Raw genomic sequence first — 24,202 nt, 5'->3', positions numbered from 1 at the left:
AGTCCACCAATTTGATACATTAACCCCATCTGGAAGTACTCTATGAAAATAATCTAGAAATAACCCAAACGCCTCACTCATCACCTCTGATCTATTATACAAATCCATTCTCCAAGCTAGTTCAACAATACTGCACTCTCTATATTCTCCTCCCAAACAAAAAGTCAAACTGTGAGTATCAAAATAATCATCACCACCCTGGAATTGAACTGTGGCATAAAATTCCAGGCACAGCTCTTTGTAAAGTGATTCTTGTATTTGAAATAATCTTCTCCAAGCAGTGCACGTAACCCGTACCCCATCGTTCACAAACACTTTTGTTAGGTATGGGTTCATTGCTTCCACGAATCCAACTTCCTCTAGCCATGTCCAGTTCAACTCGTTTGCAATGTAGAACTCTTTTCTTTTCAACTTCTCTGGTTTGCTTCTCCATTGGGCCATAGTTCCTTGTGAAACAACTTGTGGAAAATTATACCAAGGAAAGTCCTCTTGGTCTCTAGGAATTTGTGGTCCTCTACCACCTCTTCTCATTTTTTTATGCACAACAAATAACATAGGAGACAAACAAATACCAAAAGGAAGTCAAAAATAAACTTTTAAGTAAAACTGGGCAATCTGAACAACCAACTCATCGAGTTGTATGAACAACTCGGTGAGTTCGATGAACATGTCGAGCAATCTGTTCTGAATCAAACTGATATGACCAAACCAACTTAAAATCACTTCAGGGGTTTGTTTAGGATAGTATAACATGCATTTAATCACAAGAAAAACCAGTTTGAACAACCTAATTTGACCAAAATTAAAACCCTAGAACTTATGCCAAGTTCAAAAGTCGGGTTTTTTCATCCAAATCAAACACCAAACTCATGAAAAACTTAACTTTAACATGTTTAAGGAGTATAAATCTTACCTTTCTTGGGGAAAATCAAGTAGAATCGGGTTGAATAGAAAGATTGTTGCACTTGAGAGGAAACTCGGCGAGCCTTGGGTGCGATGGGTGAAAAACTGATGTTTTTTTTTTCCTTTTAGGGTTAAAACCCTCATTTAACTGAGTTTAAAAATCTTTATATTTCCGGTAATAAATAGCAACATGCCGAGTTGGGACACCAACTCGCCGTGTTGAAACGGGGTCTGAGCAAAATCACGAAATATCGCCTCAACTCGGCGAATGGACAGCTCATACTCGCCGAGTTGAGGGTTCTGAACAAAAAAATTTATGTTTTTTTTTTCACAAAAATTTTTACCACACCCCACACTCAAACCTTGTTTGCCCTCAAGCAACATTTAAAATATTTGAAGACTAAGACTGAAAATCCTTAAAAAAAAATACTAATAAATAAAGGAAATTAAAAGACGAAAATGAAAAGAAAGAAAAAGGAAAGGAAAGCAAACTCAAACGATGGGTTGCCTCCCTCAAGCGCTTCTTTTTTAGGAGTCTTTAGTTGGACTCCTTCCCGCTCTACGTTGTGGTACCTTTGAACGGAACTTCCCTCTTCACCCTTTGCTCTTTCCACCTTCTTTTGTGAGCCTGTGCTTTCCTTTTGTATGCCTTTTTCGTGTCTTCCTTTTTCTTTTTAGTGGCATTTTCTTCATATTTACGCTTTGTTCCTTTTTCCTCTTCTAATAAGCTTTGTCTTTTCTTCTTCTTTCTGTTGTCCTACCTTTTTCACTTCCATCTTGTCAATCTTGATCTCCTTTTTATTCACCCCCTCATCGTCACTTGAAATCAAAATTTCTTCCTCACTTTCTTCATATACTTGAGAATTGGGTGCTTGAAAAGTGAAAACTTCAAAAGTGGTAGAAATTAAGGCGCGAGGCTTGGTTCGCTTTACATTCCTTTCTCGATGCTTCTCCCAAATCCTCCATTCTTCATCCACATTTGTTGACTCAATATCTTCCATTTCTTGGTCAATCGTGTGCAAGCCAAAGAAAGAGTTAGTGTCCTTCTTGTTTGTATCATTCCAAGCCATGGTATTCTTTCGTTTTTTTAAACTCTCAGTCTTGTTTGCATCACCACGGCATGTTTCTACTTCAGAGCTTCTTGTATATTCTTCACCTGCACTTCCTTCAATTAGTTTATCCAACTCTTTTAGGACTCTTTGAGCATCAAAGTCCTCTTCTGTTAGAACGTGAACTCCTTTGATTTGTTTTCTTGCCAATCTATTAGTTCTTTTTCTAACAATTTGTCAATCGTATCTACCAAAGAAATTGCATCATCACTTGACCTTAATTGCTTCATCGCTTGATTGACTCCAAAGGTGACTGAATCATCTCCCACCCGGATGGTAAGTTTGGACTCTCCCACATCCACTGTAGCACAAGCGGTGTTTAGAAAAGGTCTCCCAAGAATAATCGGGACTTGATGGTCCTCTTCCATATCTAAGATTATAAAATCAGCAGGGAGCACCAATTTATCAACCTTGACTAGAAGATCCTCGCATATTCCCCTTGGATATGTCACCGTCTTGTTAGCTAGATGTATTTTCATATGAATGGGTCTTGGTTCTGGAAGTTTTAACTTTTTGAAGAATGAATATGGCATAATATTCACACTAGCTCCCGAGTCGGCCAATACGTAATATGTAGCCAAATTTCCGAATTGACATGGCAAAGTTAAGCTGCCCGGTCCCCTATCTTCTTCGGTAGTTTGTTCTTCATAGCAGCTGAACAATTTTTGTTTAAAATCACTTTCGATACCTCCTCCATCTTCCTTCTACTTGTGAGGAGTTCTTTTAAGAATCTTGTATACTTTGTCATTTGAGCTATGGCCTCAATAAATAGAATGTTAATATGGAGGGCCTTGATATGCTCTAGAAACTTCTTGTACTCTTCATTTTGTCTATCTTGTATAACTCGACCTGGGAATGGCAATGGAGGCTGGTACGGTTTGATTGGAGGTTTATTTTTCTCATCAGGTGAAAAACACATCGAGTTCTTTTCTTGAACTCGTCGAGTTGTGTCGTCTGTTTGCGATTCATGGTTTTCTTTCTCTGCTTCCTGCACCATTTTTGGTTCTTCGTTCTGGATTGGTGTCATAGGAGTGAAATTTTTCCAAACTTTGTTGTTATTGCATTTATATGAGCCACTCTCGGGTTTTGCTCGGTGTTGCTCGGAAGTCCGCCCGGTGACCACTCATTGATTTGCCTTGCAAGTTGCCCTAGTTGCTTCTCGATGTTGAGGATCGAGGCTTGCTGATTTCTCATCAATGCTTGTTGTTCCTTCATCATTTCTTATTGCTCTCGTATCGCCGCATCGGTGTCATTGTGTCGCTTCTCGGATGCCGATGCAAATCGTGTAAGCATATCTTCAAAATCCGTCTTCTTTTCTTGAACCGACTCTTCTCTTTGATAAAACCCTCGTTTATTTTTCCTATATTTTTCCTCCTTAGCCTTCTTATACTCATCATATGGTAGCCATTCCTTTTTAGGTTTCCTCCAGTTTTCATCAAACTTATCCCCGCTTGAATAACACACTTGAGCTTTTCGGTTTCTGTTCTCATCCAAGTCACAATCTTTGGTAAGGTGAGGACCGCTACAATTATCACAACCTACCCGGATGGCATGGATGTATTGGTCCATCTTTGTCATCCTACGATCCATGCTATCCAATTTAGTCATCATTACCGCCATATCATCCGAAACTGAGTACACTGTTCCTCGAGTTGAGTCATTTCTTGGATTATGATATTCTCTTGAGTGCTTAGAGAATTCATCAATCAACTCTTTTATCACTACTGGTGCTTTCTTCGTGAGTGGTCCTTGGGAGTCAAGGAGCTGCCTGGTTGTCACATTCACTCCATCATAGAAGATGGATACCTCTTGTTAAGGTCATTCTGTGGGCAGTTTCTTAACAACCCTTTGTACCTCTCCCATGCTTCATAGAGTGACTCGCCTCCTTGTTGTTCAAAATTTGCAATTGCTTTCTTCAATTTCGCTACTTTGGATGGTGGGCAGAACTGATCTATGAATTCTTCACGCATATTTTGCCATGTTGTTATAGAGTCTGGAGGTAGTGCTTTTAGCCAATCTTTTGCAACTCCCTTGAAGGTTACCGGAAGCATCCTAAGCAATACAGTCTCACGAGGCACATTGGGGATGTTGAAGTAGTCGGAAATGTCGTTAACCTCATCGATGTGCTTGTACGCGTCTTCGTGATCCTTTCCATAGAACGGAATGTCCTTCAGCTGGTTGAGGATGTGACCCTTCAATTAAAAGTTTGATGTCGCTGGAATGGCGGGTTGCACAAGACCTGGCCCAGTGTCCTCACGCATCCTTCGCTTGTATTCGCCCATGGGTATGTCTGCAATGTTTTCCATTTCTTCTTTTGGTTCAGTGTCACTTTCTCCTTCAGATTCAGGTGTTTTGGGTTCGTAATCCTCCACCTTCTTGTCTTGAATTTTCTAAAAACCGTTTGATACCCCGATTGCTTTATTCTTCTTTTTGCGAAGAATTGATTCCGGATCTTCCAAAGGTGGTACTACTGTAGAACTAGTTCCTCGGGTCATAAACTTCCTGAAACAAGACAGAAAATCACGTGTAAAACGAACAAAACGATCTAAAAACGAAACTGGAAACGCGTCGTCGTGTTCAGATATGCACTCGACGAATTCAACGCAAAATCAGAAAAAATTAAAAACGGAAATTATAACAGAAAAACTTGTAACTTTATGTGAGATAAATCTCACACAAATGATCGATAACACTAGCAAATAAATTAACTATTTAGAACCGTTCCCTGACAATGGCGCCAAAAACTTGATACGTGTAGAATGTACTAGTTTTAATCCTAATTAACTCAAACACAAAAACAAACACACGGAAGGCAGTGTACCTATCGATTAGCAGTTTAGTGTAGGCAAATAGGGTATCGAACTCAGGGAACGGTAAACAATTAAAATATTACTAATGTTATCTAAATAAAACAATTATTAAAAGAGGTTTTTCTCTAGTTTTGCAAGACTAGAAACTTAAGCAATTACAAAACACTTAAACAAAGAAAAATTAACAACTAAAGGAGAAGCAAAAGACAACTAGATTCAATAAGATAAAAGAGACTTCTGTTTAGATTCAGTTCACTTATTCCTATGGTTGATTTCGTGGCAAGTGCAATGGATTAATATATCATTAGTTACCGATTTCTAATATGATTAGGTTCATGTTCACTATTACTAATCCTTTAGCAAACAAATCAATTCAAGCAGTGATCAAGTGATTAAATCAAAGAATTTACTAGTGTTCAATTCGAATCAAGCAAGACTTGTAATAATAGTTAATCAAATTGGTTGGTTCAATTAACTCATATATGGTTGGTTATCATACATGCTCACACATTAACTTATTTATTCTCTAGTTAACCCTAGGTTATGTTCACAACACTAGGCATACAATCTTGTTTTCACAAAACCATAAGATTCAAGTAATCAAACAGATATTCATACAACTGAATATACTTAGTCATTAACAGAAAATAATTATCATTAACATATAAGGATCTTTTAACAAGCTTAACAAGATAAATAACCAAATCAATATAATCCAAAGCCACTAATCAAACCATATTAACTTATTTATTCTCTAGTTAACCCTAGGTTATGTTCACAACACTAGGCATACAATCTTGTTTTCACAAAACCATAAGATTCAAGTAATCAAACAGATATTCATACAACTCAATATACTTAGTCATTAACAGAAAATAATTATCATTAATATATAATGATCTTTTAACAAGCTTAACAAGATAAATAACCAAATCAATATAATCCAAAGCCACTAATCAAACCATATTCATAAACTCATCTGGTCTAAACAGAAGTATGGAGTTTTAGCCCATAACTTCAGCAAATAAACACATAAAAACGAAATTCAATGTTGTAAACATGATTCACACAAAGAATTAAGAGAAAAGTAATGGTTTAATGCCTTTGATCTCTTCTAAATTAACCTCTAGTCGAATTCTGAATTCCAAAGTTTCTTGAGAATGTCTCTGGCCTCCAAAAGTTGCTAATAGCCTCTAGCAATCGTTAGGGTTTCGAATGAAAACGATCTATAAATAGATTCTAAAAACAGCTTCAACACGTCGAGTTGGATGGTCCCAACTCGTCGAGTTTTTTACTTAAACCGCGTGTACGACAAGGCACTATTTTGTCGGGAGTCTTCATAGCAACTCGTCGAGTTGGAGCATAAACTCGCCGAGTTCTTCTTCAATTTTATCTTCTTTCTTCAAAATCCAAATTCCAAGCTTTTAATCGCTAAATCCGCTTCTTTTTTCATCCGAGCATGTCTTTGTTGCTGAAAATGAAATTTCAAAGTAATTAAGCGCCTTTTGTTCATTAAATGAGACAAAAACAACATAAAGTATTAATATAATTAATGAATTTTATAACTAAATATGCCCATATCATCGAACAAGATCTAAAGGAATATGCCTCAAGGTTGGAGCTTTATACCTCCAGAAGATGCGCAAGGGAGAGTGATTGTTGGATCCAAAGGCTTGAGTGAAACACCACAAATTCAAGGTCATGGAGGCTAGGGAAGATGGAGGTTGAGAGGTAAGAAGGGTTAGAGGCCATAAGGTCTTTAAATAGGGTCCAAATCCTAAAAAAATAGGTTTTGTCCCCTACTTGCGTACGCCCAACGTATATACAAGTACGCCCAACGTACGCGACAGACTCTGCGATCACATGCAAGGTCCTACGCCCGGCGTACCTGACTCGTACGCCCAGTGTAAGGACCAAATTTATCAACTTTTAAGAAATGAAGCTAGAAAGGAAAATTACCTGGAACACTGGTGTTGTAGGTGGTCAAACCACCCAAAATACAAAGTATGTTTCTATAAAGGGACATATCTCAAATTTTGACCTAATCTTCAAATAAATGAAACCAAAAACCAAAAGCAACACCATGAGGCACCACCCACTGCCACCCTAGAACGGTGGCCAGTGGTGGTCGGCTTGGGTGGCCATGACTTGTAGCCATTGCGGTTTGTGGCGGTGATAACAATTTCGAACCTAAAGAAAAAAAAACATAACTTAATCTATTTTGAGGATTACCTAACCCAAAATCGACACCACCAAACACTTTCCTTCTTCCTATTAATTTTCAGCCTCTCTCCTCTTCTTCATCTTCTCTTCCGATCGCAACAACCCTTCTTTGTTGTTGTCTCTTTTCTTGATCGCCAAAGGAAATCACGCACACATGCACACATACATTATGGACTTTGGGGGGATTATGGTTTGTTAAAGAGGGTATACGAACTAATAACTTGGAGTCGGCCCTAAGGAGAAGTCCAAGAAGAAATTTCGTCGGTCTCCAAGAAAAAAAAACAAAAACTGCATTTCCAACCCCTTTACCTTCCCATAACTACATTATCTACCCCACAAACAATTACCTTGACAAATGTTAGTTTCAAACTTGACACATTCAACCCTTTTTCTAGAAATGCTTACAAATCCCTTAATTATACATTTCTTAATTTATTATTATTATTATTATTATTATTATTATTATTATTATTATTATTATTATTATTTATTTCCTTTATTTATAATTTAACCACTTACAAAATTATCAAATGTCTTTTATTTGTTTTATTCACCGATGTAATTCTTTAGAATATTTATCCCTAATTATATGATTATTATTATTACTTAATAAACTTGTTTGTTGGAATACTAACGAGAAATAGGGCGTTACAACTCTCCCCCACTTAATAGAACTTTGCCCTCGAAATTACCGGTCCTTTAAAATATCTTAGACACAAACTAGAACCTCAAGGCATATCTCTCTATGACACCTTATACTAAGACGTTTACTCAAACTTCTTTTCTTGAATCTCAACTTTTATTCGTGAATCGTGATAAATCCTACCATTATTTTTGGTAACTGTAGTCATCTGCCTCCTGCTCAATAAATAAGATTAAGCTCACGATCTATTACTGATTTGAGTTTTCTCATACGCTTAAATGTTTCACGCTCTTAAGAGTGTCACTTTGGTTATCTTGATCTTTAACCTTAACTTTTTCTAAATCCTGATTACTTAGATTAATTCATACTTTCCTCTGTCAAACACCGAAATACTTACTCTTCCCGATATATAGAGATCCTTTGTTTTCTCTTATACTACACCTTGTAAAATTGCATGCTGATATCGACATGTTATCATACCTTAGCTCTACTTAAAGATTTAATTGATCAACTACATCAAGGTCCAAGACACATGATCGCAGCATGTCGTCTGAAACATTCTACTACACTTCAATCTATCTAAAAGAAGTATACTACTTTAACCAACATTTAGCACTCCGATCGTCATCGAAATTCTTCCAAAATCAGCACATTAACCGAGCATTTTTTTACTGGAATAACTGTAAATTGGCACCTTGTGCCTGAATACCACCTTCCATGACATAACTGTCTGCTAGCCTTCTTCAAAAAACCCCCCTCACGTTGTCATGAAGAGAGCATTATTGATCGATTTACGTACTTTACTTGTAGTGCATCTTATCACTTAAGGTTTCTAAGCAATCCTTATGATTACATCTATGGCTATAAGTCCTTACTTCAAAATACATGTTCATATCAAATGTTGTCTACCACAAAGTTTACGACGCTAAACCTTTAACATGCTTAGACATTTCTCTACACAGATATCCACATTTCTCTTCATTCTCAGACAACACTAACTTTCTTCCACATCTATGTATATCTAGTCCCAATGGCAAATGGAATTTAAATATGGTTGTATCGAGTCAATAATTCTCGGTTGTCAATAAATGACTCTCAATTCTATGTTATGGATCAAAAAAATAACCTTATATGGTCTCATCTGCCTTTAGGCATAAAAACCTCATATGGTCTCCTCTTGTTGCTTCAACAAACAACCTAGTCCATGATGAGTCGATCATAGTAATTGGTCATGTCTTCGATCCTTTCAAGCAATGGTAACATTGAAACGTCTTTTAATTTCTTTCCCAGTACTGTTGAAGTTGTCGGTTGTTCATCGTCTTGCTTGACATTTCTTTCTAAAAACTTATAAAACTAAATCAGGTTTTTGGACCATGCTCCAAATCCCTAATAATAATCAGACAAGAACATGCAAAGGGATTCCTCGTCACAACCTTCACCAAAGTTTTAAACTTTCCTTTGCAAGAAAATACACTCCTCTTTTAAAACTACTTTAGAAATATTTTTATCTTAGGAAGAACCTAGGTGAATTCTCTAATAGTACCTGACTAGGCCAAGGAAATTTCTGATATTTGTGGAAATTTTCGGGACTATCCACTTCATCATTGTTGTAGTAAAGACATTAAAAAACGAAAAAATAATAATTTTTAAAAAAATAAAACAAAAACGAAAAAAAACGAAAAAAAACGTGAAAATCAAGTATATATCTCTTTAGAAAAAAATTAAATTAAATTAATAATAATAATAAAACAAAATAAATTAAAATAAATGAAAATAAATAATAAAACTCACTTAAATCACGTTCTATGGACGTTCGTCGTACGTGATTAAATCATCGAGTCCATATTAATTACTACGGATGTGGGTCGCATGCGAACGCACCACCCCCAAGTATTGGGTTTGACGTGTGTGTCCTTTGACGAAATGGATTGTGGAGAATTGTCATCGCAGTCCTCATCATTTTTTGAATCCTCACCAGAGTCGGGCTATATATATATATATATATATATATATATATATATATATATATATATATATATATATATATATATGAAAAAAGCGCAGCTTTTAGTATAAAATCACTGAAATTTTTTTTGAAAAAAAACCAATTTTTTTTATAAAAAAAAAATTATTTTTTATTTTTTTTTCAGCGATTTTATACTAAAAGCTACGATTTTTCTATAAAAAATTTTAAAAAAAGTTTTGTGATCTCTAAGTATTTTTTTATGCATTTTTATGATTTTTAGGGTTTTTTTGTTTTCTAAATAACCCGTCCCTATATATATATATATATATATATATATATATATATATATATATATATATATATATATATATGGCTATGTTATTTTGTTTCTTACATCTATTGCGTGCCAGAATGCATAGATCTGGACCATCGGATGAATATAATCAATGGTCATGATCTCAGAGTCTATGATATTACAATGGGATAACATTTACCATATAATCACACAAATTTCAGCATAAGGGTATTTTGGACAATTAACTATATTTAAAAAAGGAAATTTTCAGATTTTTAGGGATAATTAATTCTCCAAATTTTAAAAATCTGGATTTTTTATATTAATTCAATTTTAATTCTAATGTAATTTGTAAACATAACCGGTTTTATTCCGTCAGAATGTTTTTTGTTAGAATGATGTTCTTTCAGAATTTTATTCTATTAGAATATTATTGAAGAATAACATAATTCTTGAATCCCCGGTTAAATTCAAATTCTTACATATTCTAACAGACTAATAGTCTTATACATTTTAATATAATTATACATATTCTAAAAGAATATCAACAAAAATGAAAAAAAAATCTTAAAAAATAACAACATACTTAAATTGTAAGTGTGATCAATCTTTTATTCATTCTTCAAGTTATTCCTATCATGTCTTCAACTCGTTATTCCTGCCATTCCTATCACAAATACAAAAAAAACGAAGAATGGTTAAAAGCATGTTACTTGCAATTCCTCTCACTTTATATATTATGGCAGAATACGTATAGTATGATAGAATCCATATAATACATTGTGGCAGAATACATAAAATACATTCTAACAGAATACATAACATACATTCTGCTAGTTATAGCTTTAATCGCCACAATACTTGTTTTTTTTAACTTCATTCCAAGTCTTTCTCTGGTATGATCAATATTTGATTCGTTCTTGAAGGCATTCTAAAAGAATAACATGTGTTTTCTCTTTCTATTGTTTATGTTTTGTTCTTTGGTTATGTCCATCAAAGACCTATTGAACACATACAAGCATGTATGTACACATCAGATCTTGTCAAGTGAAATACAAGTAGCAGAATACATTCTGCTAGAATACACCTAGCATGTAATAAGATAAAGTACAACCAAACACACTAGCACACTAAACACACTAACACACTAATCAAATTCACCCAAAATCAATCATATACAAAATCAATCATGAGATAATGCACATCCAAACCCACCGATCAAACAAATTGTATATATTATATCAAGTTCTCTTTTAGACATTTTCACAAACACCTTACATGCAATAAGATAAAGTACAGCCAAACACACTAACATACTAATCGAATTCATTAGATAAGTTAACGTAGAGAAGACAGAGAGAAATGGTGACGACATAATATAAGTTAACTTTGATATACATTAGATTACCTGTTGGAGACGACATAATATAAGTTGCCCTCTTTCAAACATAACTCGGCCTCATCTGTTAACTCCTTAACAATCCTTCGCTCTTCCTCTCGAGTGCACGGCAAGCATAGTGATTCGTTATCCATTAGGGCACCCGAATCAGCAATCGTCATGATCGGTACAAAACCTAAAAACAATAGAAGAAAAAATCAAATCGGACACCAAACTATTGCTAAAACAGGGGTAAGATTGAATCAAATCTTTGCAAATATTGAAAAGGGAAAAAGGGTTTATGTACTTTGAAATGTAAATAATAGTGTCGGGACTTGAAGAGACGTGGGCAGATCGTGAAGAAGAGAGGTTCAGCAAATGTAATCGGAAGAGCTTAAGGAGATTTGCGGAACCCTAGATTGCAGGGGGGAGATTCGATCTAGAAGAGGCAGTTGTGGAAGAGAGAAGAAGAAAAAAAAATGGTATTGCCGTCCTTTGAAGGTGTCCTATTCGATGTTGTTTTTAATCGATCTACAGTGGTGATGGGAAGCGGTGAAATCGATTTAGGGCTAATGTTCTATATTTATCTTTGCTTCTTGCTTGATATAAGAAATTGTTGTTGATCTACCATAATTAACTATGCAAAGATTACTATAATACCCTTAAATGATTTATTTAATGATTTATTTTTTCCTAATTTCCTATTGGTGCATTCATGCACACAATAGTTGCTAGAAGCATTTGAACCTAGCTCTCTCTCTCTCTCTCTCTCTCTCTCTCTCTATATATATATATATATATATATATATATATATATATATATATATATATATATATATATATATAAAGAATTGGTTACTCGTGTGAATCATTTTAGATAAATAAGTATATTAGAATATGAAGGTAATATAAATTAAAGACAACAAAGTGACCATCATTTATATGTAACTATTACCGGTTATTGATAATCTCATTGATAATATCTTTGTTGTGGCGACAAGAATATTAGAATGACTTAAAGAAAACAGATGACCATTATATTAAATCTTTCATGATTTTCATAACTCATTTACAATAATATAAAAAGTCGTAACTTATTAATGAACAAAATTTTGTAGGTTAAGCAACATAAAAACTTACATTGAGAAATATTTCATGATTTCTATGTGACATAAATAAAAAATCGAACTTCAGATAGCAAAAAACAAAAATTCAAACTTTGGGAAATTAGAAACCCTAACCAAGACTCATGAAATCCTTTTGTCATTCTATAACTAAAAAAACACAAACCGGGGAAATTAAGCAACTAGAAATCAAAAATAGAAGAAGAAAAATATATTACGAGATTTAACTACTTGTTTACAGTTTCGATGACTAGTGTTTGGGAGGTATGTGAATAGAGAATCAATAGTGGTCTTTGGTGGATTCTCGTCCATTTCAACTCCATTGTTTAGTTTGAATATAAAATATGGATCATGACATATCAAGAAACATGAAAATACCTTCTTGAAAGAAGTAATTTGATGGCCTCAGTTTCTACCGCCAAAACTCTCCCAGTTGGTGTTGGTAGAATAAAAAAGAAGAAGGGCAACAGTCGAACTGACGTTTACAATATTCGTCAATAAACGAAACGTAAGAGAGAATGAGAGAAGACAGAAATGGTGGTGGAAAATGGAGATGCTAGATGGATATGGTGGAAAACAAGTGTCTCGTTTTGTGGATAAAAGCAATGATAGAAAACAATCGTTTTGTGGATGAAAGCAATCGTTTTGTGGATGAAAGCAATGATGGAAAACAAGAATGTGTCGTGATCTAAGCAGTTATCGCGGTCAAAAATATAATAGCGATCACTAGCCGCTATTTGAAATCGCGGTTCTCGCAGTGGTATAGCGGTGGTATAACGTTTTTCATATTATGTATAATTTATATATATTAGAGTATTAATCAATAAATCATACTTCAAAGTTCAACCCATTCCAGTTAATCAGTAAATCATACTTTACATATCATAATTAGTTAATCATACTTCACAGGCTGGTTAGCAATGTCACAGTTAATCATACTTTAACACAATCAACAAGAAAACATAAACAATACTTAGCATTTTATCATACTTCAACACAATTACAATTAGCAAATAAAATGATTAAGCAATTTGATAGTTAATCATATTGTAGATAGGTAATCATATTGTAGTACTTCATAGTTTTATCACAATTAGCAAGACAATACATACATAGTTTCAATGGAAGTCATGACAGTCACAAAATCACAATTTTATTCAATAAAATGTCACAAAAGTTTTGGTTTGGGATAAGAAAAAACAATTTTATTCAATGGAATGACACGGAAAACGTTTTTTTTTATGTAAAATAGTCCAAAAATGGAATTTATTTAAGTAGCGGTTATAACGCCGCCATAGCGGTGACCATAATAGCGGTAAATCGCGTCACTAATAGCGTCACCGCTATTTTTAAATAGTGTTTCTTTACCTCCGCTAACCGCTATAGCGCCACACAGTAGCACGATTGACTGCATAGGTCGTGATGAAGAGTCTCTCACCTAATGACTCATCCGACCAATATTTCAGTATAAATAAAAGATTAAATTAAAAAATCAAAGACATCAAACGATGTTTTGATTTAGATAATTCTTAAATAAATACAATTTTTAAAATAGACATGTAATTTAATAAAAACTTTTTCATATAAACTAAAAAAGATTCCCCTGCATTGCGGGGGTCGATCTTAATTCATATAAGAACACAATGATATTACTGGTGATGGTTGAGCAATCGTGTTAGATGCGGAAGAAGTTATAAAAACAGAAAGACAACATATCCTTTCATTTATTTAATGTCACTTGGGCATCAAATAAGGATTCCAATCATCCTTTCATTTCTTTACTGTCACTTGGGCATCAAATAAGAATTTTTTACAGATTACTGAATCAAAAAGCATTGGGACAAAAAGAATAAAGAAAAAAACCTACTTAAGTGTATGGCTGAACCATAAATATGATTTTTTGCAGCAGCTAGGCATAATCAAGCCGATATTGCCCTTTGAAGATGAGTTAGATAAACCGTGGTTGAACAAAAGTAGATTGTCACCCCTGAAATGATCACAACTATAATCAACCCCATATCTTTAATGTTCACCATGTGTTTTCTCGCTTGCATTTCATTTAAGTTCGGTAAGTCTCTCATCTCTACCCTATTAGTTACTTCACAGTTTACAATTATAATCTGTTCATCTTACATAAACGTTTATTTAACCTTGCAGGTTGCTATTATTTCTAAATACATGTAAATTTTTTATAAATCGCAACTAAACATTCAGGGGAAAAGGTTAAAAATATGTCATTAAATCCTAATTTTGGTAGTAATTCTAATAAATAAAAAAAAGATCTATCACTGACATTCAACTAATTTCAATTATATTCTTCTAAAACATTAAACTAATATTATAAACCTTCAAAAAAAACATTCAAGTATATACAAAAACAGAGATTTAATAATGAAAAGCAAACCAATGTATATTATTGGCTTACATAACATTTGTTATGCCTTTCGTATGAAAACTCCATCATTTTTCGTAAATACTCCATGTCTAAACTTCCAAAATTGAGCAACTACAAAACAAAGATGGAAAACATTTCATCATTTTAACTTCAACCCACGAAACAAATTCTATATATTCATAAATCCAAATAGTCTGTTTACCTGGGAATGAATGGTCACATCAATAGTGTCAGTGAATCCTGTCTTCAAATCCGAGGAGCTATCTCACAAAGTTCACCTCTCACTTCCTTCATTAATTCAACAATGCAATCAGATTGTTCCTGGGTCAACAAAAAAAACATAGATTGATAACCAAAAAATCTGAGAGTAAAGTAAAAGGGTATATTTGACCATACTTGTTCATGTAGGACATCTTGACTTGCAATATGAACATAGACTGATTCCTGTACAGGTTAAATGAATTTATCCATTTAGTTGTCAATGTATTCAATAAAAAAATCATTACTTTAATCTATAAGCTATGTATGGGTAACGTGTTTTTCCAAAATTTCTTTTGTTTAAAATTATTTATATAGACAACCGTTAATGACAATCAAAAAGAACCTAAGTTCCAACAGTGGTATTCACCTAGAACCTGGAATCTCTGGGTATTTTGCTCCATATATAACTTTTAGAGAAACTATGTTGTCATTATTCTAGTTTCAGGCACATCTAGTGAAGTCTGTTGATCACAAATGAAGCATTCTAACATATTTAGAATTGAGAAATGTCATAAACTCACTTTTTATAGTGCATAACCGCTTTAAAGAATAGAAGTAATAATGCACATGCCAACCCTGTCATGCAAAAAGTAGGAAGTATACTTGCAACACAGCATGTCTCATTTATAGAACTCCACAACCACCATTCACCAATTAGTCAATTACAAACAAAAAAATACATAAAACAAAAAGCGTCACTTACCTGCGACTCTTTTTCAGGAGCATCCCGAAGAAGTACATGAGGCTTCTCATCAATATCAGGATTTGAAACAAACTCAACCATTAAGTATTCTGCTTCACACTCCAACTACACACATCATAACACATACAAGATATGTTAATATATATATATATATATATATATATATATATATATATATATATATATATGTTTAATTATGTTACAATATAACTTGGAATGATTATTAGAAGAGCCATACAAAAAGATAATTTACCAAGCTTTTTTCATAACATGTCCATACTAAAACCGCAAGAAGCAACCATAACGGGCCCTCTAGATCAAATGGAGCAACAACCTGTCAATATGTGGATAATAAAATCATCTATTTACCTATTGCAATGACTCTAAATCAAAGAAAATTATATCCACATATTTCCAGGTTGTTGGCCACTCAGCAGAAAAAGAAAACGACCTGCTAGCTGTAATAGCAATCGACAATTACCCAACACTCCTTTCCCGGAGAGGTTTTCTAGGTTTAGATTGTAAGCAGGTGAATGGTTTCATTTTGAATCTGCTAAGTACCTGCATATTTAGAACATATGTATGATTACAATCCCTTTTGCAACGTCAACAATGTACATTTACGAAGTTTGCCTTGGAATTAAACTGAATTCAAAAGGTTATACGTTATATGGAAATTCCAAACCAATAAACAATGTACAATCAATTTATGGGTATTAATCAAACCATGTAATACGCACTGGTTATACGTTTTGAGAGATTGTTGGCGATTGTAAGGCGCACTGGTATTAATCAAACCATTGTTTATTGGTTTGATTAATACCCATAAATTCACGTTATCGAGTACCAATTCACGGGAATTTTGAGAGATTGTTGGCGATTGTAAGGCGCACTGGTTTCCACCAACAACGGTGGTTAACAGAGAAAGCAGACCGGTGGTGGAGAGGGAGACGAAGACTTTTTTTTTTGAAACAGAAAGGATCGACTGAAGTAGCCGAGATTGTTGACGGTTGTAAGGCGCTCTGGTTTCCACCAATAACGGTGGATAACATAGAAAGCAAAATGGCGTGCCGTTGGTGGAGAGGGAGACGGTGGCTTCTTGAGAAAGCTAAGATAAGATAAGCGGTGGGAACGGTGGAGCTAAACAAAGAAGGTGCGCAGTGGGGAATGCGGTAACTGAGGCGGTGGAAGTAAACAATTAAAAAGAATAGAAAAGTATTTGAGGCGGTGGATCGGTGAATGAATATTTGATTTGGCCCAATAGAATAAAAGTACTGTGCATTAGGGAACTTAAAATTAATAGTATTATAAATATAAATATAAATATAAATTAAATACTCAACAATAAAGTAAAATTGAAAAAATTTATGATCAACAATCAATACTCATATCATCTAGCATTAAAGAATGCGATCTCCGTATAGATAAGCTTTAAGATAACCATAACATAATAAATCACAAATAAGAGCAATATAAATTGTTGGAAGGACATTGGATGAAATATGATATGATCTCTATACTTGAGGGTAGAAAATGGTTTTTATTTCCTCCCGGTTTCAAAATTAGTTTGATTTGTTTCCCATTGAAGACGATTCAGTTTTGGCAAAAAAAAAAAAAAAAAAAAAACTGAATCAAATCGGTTCAAAACTGGTTCTTTATCTAAAAATATCTAACCGGTTTGTAACCCGACCAGAATCTTTTTTTGCAGAATTGTTTGGAAACAATTTGGTTTTATGCTCTTTATAAAAGCAAATTTTGGGGGTGTTTTAATTTTTTGTTAAATGAGAGAGAGAGACCTCATAACTAGATATGTTGTCGTATTTTGAGTTTCCATTTCATACCAATTCACGAGTTGCCCTCCACCTTAAGGTTGAAGGTTTAGTTTAGGAATAGATCAGATTTATCGTTAAAAAAAAAAAAAAAAAATCAATTCACATGTTTGCTTGATAAGATATTTTCTTGTACTATAAGATTCAACAAATATCTACTTTGTCCTTTTATGAATTTTGGTTTCACCGAGACAACACATTTATTTGTGGCCATTTTTATTCCTCTATGGAACCAAAAAAAAAAATCAAAAACTGTTAACCAAAGAAAACAAACAAAATTTAGGGCCAGAATCCAAAAATTTTCCAATTCTACTACTAGACAACAACCGAGCAGAACTCAATTATACCGACACAAGATGATTCAAAAACATGTTGCATATTTCAAAATTTTAGAAAACTTATCATACTTTTTCCAAAAATAGCAACCAACTTACGGAATAGGTTGTACACATTTACCAAAATCATGTCATGTGCCGATTTTTGGATAAAAAAAATAATATAATATACCTCTCATTCATTCCTCTGAATTTGTATCTTAAAGACTGGACCAAAATTGACCTAAAATATATATTACAGTCACAGACCCCCAAATGAATGAAATCCATCCAGCTCAGCTCAGAATTTCCTTCAAGATTCTGAATTTTTATCTTCAACACCTTTTTTCCCCAACATCCACTCTCTCTTTACTGAAATAACTTCTTTAACCTGTCAGCAGACATTGCTGCTCTTTTATTGGTTGGCTCAAGAACAAGTGCATACCTAAAATCTGCAACCCACACACTTTTACAACTTAACCCCTGATATAAAAATAAAAAACTTGAAGAATTACAACTTAGACAAAAATCTACCTTCAATTGCCTCTTTATAATATCCAAGCATCTCCCTTGCTGTGCCTCTCCTTAGATACGCCTTTACATTCTGTAAGTAACACAATCACAAGGATTTTTACAAACAAAACTCGTATTTTGTCAACTGCCAAAACTACCCTCCTAGCGCCTTCTACAAAACAAGAGAAAAGTCACCTTTTTATCTAGATCGATGGCTTTGGTACAATCTGCTTCAGCTTGAATGAAACTGAAAGCATGAAAAATAAATAATTGAGGGCAAATTTGTTTAAAAAAGAAACACAACTTAAACTTAAACTTAAACGTAAATGATTATGATTATGATACCTTCGCAATTCCAAATGTGCTGCAGCTCGGTTACTAAAATATGTTGCAATTTTGCTGTTGAGTTTGATGGCATCAGTATAAAACCCAATGGCCCTCTGCCAATTTTTTGCTTTGAAAGCTTCATTGCCCTAATATTTATAATCAAATTCAGTTAACAACATTTGTTTAATAAAAAGCTAAGCTAAGGTTCAACACTGAATGTTTTACCTTTTCTTTAGCAATTTCAGCAGAGGCTTCCTTGGTGACAACATCAGCAGATGATTTTGAGTTTCCAGCTTCATCAGCCTTCTGCTTTAAAGATGCATGCATGGTCTGAATGGTTTCCAGTAGAAAACGATCGCCCCCATATCTTGCTATCAAAGACACTGAAACAGGGCACTTTTCATACATTCCCAAAGGTACAGTGGCCTGCAACCAACCCGATATAATAATCAGTTCCTTCTTTTCTTTTCTTTTCTTTTCTTTTCTTTCTTTTTGTGTGTGTGTGTGTTAGTGTGTGTGTGTGTGTGAGAGAGATATAGTGATGACCTGGCAGCAGCCTGACATGCTTGCTAAACCGGTGAGTGAAAACTCATTCATGAGATATTCTTCAGATGAAAGTTCCTTGGCACCGAGTTTAGGAGGAGGGCTGCAAACTGTAGGGATCACAAGAACTCCATCGTCCTACACAAGTTTATAATAATAAATTTTTTTTAATTGTATAATATCATCATGTGTGTAAACTGTAATGTATGAATTAAAGGAATATAAATACCTTCAAAAGGGCATTTAAGGCGGATCTGAGCTCACTTTTAACAGTGCGGAAATTTTCAATATCTTTCTCTGTTAATTCAAGCTTCCCCTGTATCTGAGCTGAGATAAGAGGATCTAAAGCTGGTTTCACTGAGCTAATCCATTCAGAGTGAGTATGGCTGAATTCATGCCTGTATTCAAGATATTTAAAACTTATTAAACAAGTTGCAAAGGGAACTCTTTCATCTATGAGAATAAATGTAATAATTATGTAACTAACAAAACCCAGATGAGGTAAGCAGTATTAAAAATGAACCCAGAAGTTAAATTGATAAGTAGTGATTTTTTAAAGTGTTACCTTCTTAGTAACTGCATAATGTTGGCAAGCGACCTTAGAGAAGAGAACTTAACATCACCATTTGACTTCTTGGAATCAAGTGCTTTCAAGCTTGGAACTTTAGAAGCAATGTAATTATCAAGATTCTCATGCTTCAAAACTTGTTCTGCAGATAATAAGAAAACGGGTCATTTCCATCCATAAATGATAATGGAAATTGAAATTGAAGATGATAAAATAAGAACAAAAGTATGCTTACTTCCAAATAGAGTCTCTGTTGATTTAATTACTACCTGGGTCAACCGGTCAATGGGAATTTTTGATAATTTAAAACAGTCATCAGCAATGATAACATTCCTGGGATTATGTTGAACTGTTAATGGCACTTGTAGCAGGACTTGTCCTACACGGCGTAATATACTGGGATCCATGGCAAACCATCCTGATAATCAATTATTTAAACAATCATAAATGTAGAATGTGTATGGAATTGGAAGTAAATTTAACATTGATCAGTATTCATTTGCATAATTGCATACCAACAGTGTCAAAGCCTGTGGAAACAGGAACGATCCCTGAATGAAGAACAGAACCATATGATGGCCGAAATCCAAGGATGCCACAATGTCCAGCAGGTTGCCTCACCCCACCAACAGTATCAACACCTGTTAAGAGATTGTTAGCATCTTAAGTACAAAGTTGGCATAAGGAACAAATGGGAATGGCATACCCAAAGAGAAATCAACAAGCTTTGCAGCAACAGCTACAGCAGCACCACTACATGATCCTCCTGGTATCCTTGAAGGAGCAACAGGATTGGTGGCTGTACCACAATGTCTATTTTCTCCACTGATACTGCACAAGAGATGATATTTTATTTAACGACTAGTAGAGGTCTAAACAATGGAAATCAAACGTCAATAAATTACTAACCCAAATGACAGTTCATCCACCACAGTTTTTCCAACGCATGTGGCTCCTCCATCTACAAGAGCTGAAACAACAGGAGACGTCTGTGAAGCAGCTTCATGTGTGCTTTCCCAATCTGGACTGCCGAACCCGGTTACAAACCCATTTATATCGAATCTGTACAGGATTGTGATTGGATGAACAAGAAATCAGATACGCTCCTCAGCAAAATATCAATAATAAGGTTAAACTATTGAAAGAGTAAAGTTGTTTCGTTCAATTCAATATAGTTATAACTTAGAAATCAAAAGTAGACCTTCCATGGAACAAGGAAGTAGATAAAAGGAAAAGGGGCATACAGGTCGGAGACGGCAAAGGAGAGGCCAGTGAGCGGGTGAGGCGCTTTCGGAGGAGCCGGCTGCGGCGGAGGTAGTATCTGAAACCTCTCCACGAATGCACCAAAGTCAACTTTGACGACTTTCTTAAGCTTCTTCGCCATTAACAGTATTCCGGCCAAACTCAAACCCAGCAAAACCCAAACATTAGGTGATGACGATGCCATCTTTTGTTGACGTAGATTAATCGAACCAACCTCCAAAGGGTGTTATATTTATGGCGGATTCTCCAAAAAAATCGAAGTGCAGGTTGGTTTGTTTGTGGAAGAATGATAAGAGAAAGGATAGAGATAACACAGAAAGGGAGAGAGATATGGGTGAGTACGAACGAAAAAAGAGACCTAATTCAAAGGGTTTTAAGCTCACGAAGCTTTCGACTGCTCCATTGCATCTCGTTACATGATTTATACTTTTATTAATAATAATAAAATAATAAAATAACTCGGTGTGAGATCTATGTATTGCACGGGTTGATTTAAAAAAAAATATTATATATATATTAAGATTATGAAGAAAAGGAACAATAATCGTCCCCTTCCTTTGTCAAATTGGGTCCCTGAAGTTATATTAAGTTTCTCTCCCTCTACTTATTAATATTTTGCCTTCTTTTTCAGGGGTCCTTTTAGGCCATTTTTAAAATTGACGCCTCTACTTCGATTCATTGTACATCCTTATGGCCCCCAATTTGTTGTAGATCTGAATTGGTCCACTTCTTTATTGAAATTGCAATTTCGTCCTTGTAACAGTAACAATATTTTAGGAGTTGGCAGAATAGGTCCTTTGATTATGGTAGGGTTGTAATTTTTTTTTTCTAAAATGGGTGCAACTGCAATTTCTTTTTGGTTTTTTAAAGGGTTATTTTTTGACATTATGTATATTCTTTATAACACGTGTTAGCAATCTACCATTGTCACCGCTTCCAGATCCTTCTGCACCGTCTCTCTAAAGTCTGAAATATCCTATCCTATGTTTCGGTTCTCATTCATCGACACCACTGGTTTAACTCCCCACCACCGCTCCACTAATGCTCATCACTGCAAAGTGATCTTCGTAGGGTTTCTATGTGCTGCAATCGAGGTGTCGCTTTTGCTTCTCCTTCTTTTCTTGATCGCTTCTGCTTCTCCTCCGCTTTTCTGTGCACCCACCACAGGTCTAACTCCCCACCACCGCTCCACCAATGCTCATCGCTGCAAAGTAATCTTCCTAGGGTTTCTATGTGCTGCAGTCGATGTCTACTCCATCTTCTCCACCGCTCGCCTTCTTCGCTAGGTTCTCCTTAACCCGATCTGTTTCCGTTATCTACCTCCATCATCATCACCGCTTACCGTCCTGAACTATCGATTATCACCCACCATCATCGTTTGGATCAATCGACCACCGCCTCCTTAGCCCAACAACTTTTGGGCGACAAAGATTGTCTCCTTCCCAAACGACGGATAACAACTCTTTTTGAGGTGAACGAAGAATTGATTGGGGATTGTAATTACCCGACCTCAAATCTAAACTATACACTATGTGTCTGATCATATGCTCTTCACTCTGTTCGGATTTTTTTTTCGGTTGATTTCTACTCAACTTCATATGAAGATGTAGATTTTTTAGTTGAATTTGATGGAGATTTTTTATGTTTTTCTATTTGAGTTGAAATTTGTGTGTTTTTTTACATATTAGGTTGTAGAAAAGAGGAATATTGTGATGAGTGGTTGCTGGGGATTTAACCTGGTTTCAATCTTTATCGTCAACTTTGTTCATATGCTCTTCGCTGAAGGTGTCTGATCATATCATCTTTTATCTGTTAGATGTTTTTTTAGTTGATTTCTACTTAACTTCATATGACGATGGAGCTTTTGTAATTGAATTTGTTAGAATTTGTTTTAGTTTTTCCATCGGAGTTGAAATTTATGTGTTTTGATGCATATTAGGTTGTAGAAAAGTCAAATATAGAGATGAGTAGTTGCTGGGAATTTGCCTACCTTCAAGGTTAATTTCTTTCATTTTGTCATTCTATAAGTTTAGGGTTTATGTTTTATTGACAATTATGAAGTTCTGATTGTGCCAGCTTTTGGGAAGTGTATTGATTGTTTTTTGTTCTGCATTTGGATAGTTTAAGAGACCTGTTCTTCCCAAAATATTCCTAATTTGATTTCGAATTCTAAACATATGTAACTTGAATGGTTTCAGTCTTTTTCCTTTCTTTTCTCTCATGTTTTCCTATTTTGATTTAATACGACAGATGGTATTTAAACCTTTTCGTTTGCAACCAAATTCTAACCTGTGAAAATCCTGCATTGGTAGGTACTTAAAACCTTTTGGAGGTCTCCTAATTATGAATGTTTGCATATGGTTATTGATTATAAGCCAAAGAAAAAGGCGGATGATATAGCTGTAACTATTTTATCGTTAATATCTCAAATCAGATGATATGTCAATACTTTCTTCAATTTTCCTTTCTCAATCTCCTTGATTCTTATTATTCATCCTTCATGTTATGTTACATTTTCTGATTCAATCACATTACTTTTGAGATTTTGTTGATAATAAATCTTCATTTTATGTAGATTGTTAGGTAGTATGCAGGAGATAGATATGATACAAAGGGAACTTTACCAACATTGCAGACTTTAGCATCAATAGCAGTATGTGGCATCGTTTACTGTAAATCCAAGACACTTAAAATGAAACCATATGGGGTTCTTTTCAGCAATGGATCAGGTGACCCTTCTTCTACTCCTTATGTTGTTATGGCTTTGGCAAACAAAAAAAGTAATTTATGTGGTTTGGACTTTGGATTTGGTTTTAGCTAAACTCACTACAGGTTTTCTTTATTTGGACATCGACATGTGGGTGAAGATGATGCTGAAGGTGACGATGGATACTTATCTACATCAAACAAATTAGAAATAGATTTGACAAAAGTCAGAATTACCCCTGGTTTGAGTCGGTCTGGCCCTGTAGGCCTTGAAGATGTTAAACATATGTAAGCCTTTCTATCTTATCCCTCTTTTGTATAAAAATTTA

General features: G+C 34.6%; 1 protein-coding gene, 3 long non-coding RNA genes and 1 other non-coding gene across 14 annotated transcripts; 2 read left to right on the top strand and 3 right to left on the bottom strand.

The window, feature by feature from the left end:
- The first annotated feature begins 3,827 nt into the window (after positions 1-3,827).
- LOC145135369 (small nucleolar RNA R71) lies at positions 3,828-3,934 on the top strand. The gene has a single exon (XR_013719830.1). It is a non-coding gene; the product is annotated as a small nucleolar RNA R71 (small nucleolar RNA).
- A 6,445-nt stretch (positions 3,935-10,379) lies between these two features.
- On the bottom strand, positions 10,380-13,055 carry LOC145129205 (uncharacterized). Its single transcript, XR_013717369.1, has 3 exons — positions 12,830-13,055; positions 11,358-11,523; positions 10,380-10,616 (listed from the first exon to the last, which is right to left on the bottom strand). It is a non-coding gene; the product is annotated as an uncharacterized LOC145129205 (long non-coding RNA).
- Positions 13,056-13,632: 577 nt separating this feature from the next.
- LOC145134611 (uncharacterized) lies at positions 13,633-17,023 on the bottom strand. 10 transcript variants are annotated; one of them, XR_013719229.1, is made up of 9 exons: positions 16,551-17,023; positions 16,064-16,371; positions 15,811-15,915; positions 15,629-15,739; positions 15,243-15,290; positions 15,049-15,167; positions 14,877-14,957; positions 14,319-14,438; positions 13,633-13,889 (listed from the first exon to the last, which is right to left on the bottom strand). It is a non-coding gene; the product is annotated as an uncharacterized LOC145134611 (long non-coding RNA). The 10 variants fall into 10 exon arrangements; XR_013719231.1 differs by lacking the exon at positions 13,633-13,889 and having other exon boundaries at positions 14,143-14,438; positions 16,064-16,144; positions 16,262-16,371; XR_013719233.1 differs by lacking the exon at positions 13,633-13,889 and having other exon boundaries at positions 14,143-14,438; positions 16,064-16,144; positions 16,292-16,371.
- A 993-nt stretch (positions 17,024-18,016) lies between these two features.
- On the bottom strand, positions 18,017-21,561 carry TOC64-III (translocon at the outer membrane of chloroplasts 64-III). Its single transcript, XM_079068332.1, has 13 exons — positions 21,149-21,561; positions 20,814-20,966; positions 20,611-20,735; positions 20,420-20,545; positions 20,140-20,322; positions 19,902-20,046; positions 19,566-19,734; positions 19,340-19,474; positions 19,019-19,219; positions 18,812-18,939; positions 18,662-18,713; positions 18,488-18,557; positions 18,017-18,405 (listed from the first exon to the last, which is right to left on the bottom strand). Exons 1-13 carry the CDS (start codon positions 21,349-21,351, stop codon positions 18,323-18,325), a joined length of 1,773 nt encoding a protein of 590 aa, XP_078924458.1. The 5' UTR covers positions 21,352-21,561; the 3' UTR covers positions 18,017-18,322.
- Positions 21,562-22,864: 1,303 nt separating this feature from the next.
- Positions 22,865-23,890, top strand: LOC145129729 (uncharacterized). Its single transcript, XR_013717632.1, has 3 exons — positions 22,865-22,952; positions 23,107-23,164; positions 23,743-23,890. It is a non-coding gene; the product is annotated as an uncharacterized LOC145129729 (long non-coding RNA).
- The last annotated feature ends 312 nt before the right edge of the window (positions 23,891-24,202 follow it).

The sequence above is a fragment of the Lactuca virosa genome, chromosome 8, assembly GCF_052849685.1.
Source record: "Lactuca virosa cultivar CGN04683 chromosome 8, Lactuca_virosa_CGN04683_v6, whole genome shotgun sequence".
NCBI lineage: Eukaryota > Viridiplantae > Streptophyta > Magnoliopsida > Asterales > Asteraceae > Lactuca > Lactuca virosa.
Note: the sequence above shows the minus strand (reverse complement) of the source record. Positions and strands in the feature narration are given on the sequence as shown.

Excerpts from the sequence above, each read along its gene's own strand:
- TOC64-III (XM_079068332.1), bottom strand. The coding sequence starts at position 21,351 with ATGGCATCGTCATCACCTAATGTTTGGGTTTTGCTGGGTTTGAGTTTG. Across the intron at positions 20,546-20,610 it reads GCTTGTTGATTTCTCTTTGG|GTGTTGATACTGTTGGTGGG; the intron begins GTATGCCATTCC and ends ATCTCTTAACAG. Across the intron at positions 19,475-19,565 it reads CCTTAAATGCCCTTTTGAAG|GACGATGGAGTTCTTGTGAT; the intron begins GTATTTATATTC and ends AAACTTGTGTAG.